Source organism: Sander vitreus, chromosome 3 (genome assembly GCF_031162955.1).
Source record: "Sander vitreus isolate 19-12246 chromosome 3, sanVit1, whole genome shotgun sequence".
Taxonomy (NCBI): domain Eukaryota; kingdom Metazoa; phylum Chordata; class Actinopteri; order Perciformes; family Percidae; genus Sander; species Sander vitreus.
In genome coordinates, this window is record NC_135857.1 from 1,844,061 (window position 1) to 1,845,680 (window position 1,620).

Consider the following 1,620-nt stretch of genomic DNA (forward strand, 5'->3'; position numbering starts at 1 on the left):
TTAGGTTGGAGCCACTTTTCTTTGCACTATTTGGGTAATTATAAAACGTAATGATCTTGTTTGCCATCCATAAATGATTGGATTTAAATTAGCAGGGACCACATGAAATGAAATGTATGCAATTTTCCTTAAATCTGGGTAATTTGGGAAACGATGCAATATGATAGTTGAAAACCCCGACCACAGCATAATGAGATAAAGAACAAGGTGGCTGGCACATGTTTGAATTGCTTTGTGTTTCATCTCTTTGTTTTTGTTGAACCAGCAGATGAGAGCTATTCTGAAATAGGTGACAGCTATGCCACCCATTGAGCAACTAAACAGCAACACCGTGAAAAAGAGTCCATAGATATTGTTGATGGACACATCCTCGCAAGAAAGCTTGAACAGTGACGCGTTGTCACAGTAAGCATTTTGGATAACCGATCTACAACGGGTCAGCCTCACTGTCAGACCTATCAAAACAGACACTAGCACTAATGACACCCCCCATGCAGATGCTGACAGCACAATCACAGTTTTGGTAGTCATAATTGACTTGTACCTCAAGGGGTGACATATTGCCACGTATCTGTCAACTGCCATAATGATGAGAATCATATGTGAGGCTGATCCGAACATGTGGCTGTGAAAAGCTTGAACCACACACTGGTTGTAGGTGATTAACCGTTCCGTTGAAATAATGTGAGCCATCAGCTGTGGCAGTAGGACTGTGTTACCTATTAGATCATTGACAGACAGGTTACAAAAAAGAATGTACATGGGCTGGTGCAAACTCTTTTCAGTGACAATAAGCACAATGACTCCAATGTTAGAAAAAAGCAGGGTAAAGTAAACAAACAGCAATAGGAAAAATAAAGGGTATGTGAACTGTGGGGATATGTCAAAACCTTGGATCGTTAGGATATCACTTGTCATGTTGCTTTCCATTCTGTTGCAATTGATGAAAGACCTAAAAGAGAAACAATGTTAGAAGTTTTAGTAGTGATGGGTGAAATAAAATCTACATTGAAACATATCAAATTTTAAATTCTGGGCATTGTTATATTATTTAAAATATGAATAATGAATAAAATACTTACAATAACAAATCAGAATATAAGAAAAGCATCAATTACATTGTGATAGCAGGGACAATTACATTATGAACATAAAATTAAGCATAGAGATGTAACATTCTGTACATTAAATTGACATGAAATGATTTGATCCACCAGATAATAGTACCTTGCGTGTGGAGGTGGGAATCCTGACTCAGCAGCTGGCTCTTCCTAGCTTTTATGTTCAACATGAGTAATGTGTGATGTGAATTCCCTTTAGGAAAATGGGTTAGGCTCCTTGTACAGATAGAAATCTTTGGTTTGATATTTCATTTCATTTAGCTTGTTTAGCACGTGAAGGTCAAGAAGCCCCTGAGATCATAGGTTATCACAGGGACATCACAGCCATTTTTGTGACTAAATTCAACCTGTCCTCCTGTATGTTTTTCAATAACTCACACCAGTCAAATCCAACAAGTACTGAATATATTAATAGAGGACTCAAATTCAATTAAAATGCTATGCAATTCCATGTCAGCAAAACAGTCAGAGTTTAAAATGAAATTAAGTTAAGTTTGTC

The 1,620-nt window shown here is 37.2% G+C and overlaps 1 protein-coding gene across 1 annotated transcript; it reads right to left on the bottom strand.

Moving 5' to 3' along the window:
• LOC144512318 (olfactory receptor 13H1-like) lies at window positions 1-930 on the bottom strand. The gene has a single exon (XM_078242991.1). The coding sequence runs from the start codon at window positions 928-930 to the stop codon at window positions 1-3; it is 930 nt and encodes a 309-aa protein (XP_078099117.1).
• Window positions 931-1,620: the final 690 nt, after the last annotated feature.

Excerpts from the sequence above, each read along its gene's own strand:
- LOC144512318 (XM_078242991.1), bottom strand. The coding sequence starts at position 930 with ATGGAAAGCAACATGACAAGTGATATCCTAACGATCCAAGGTTTTGAC.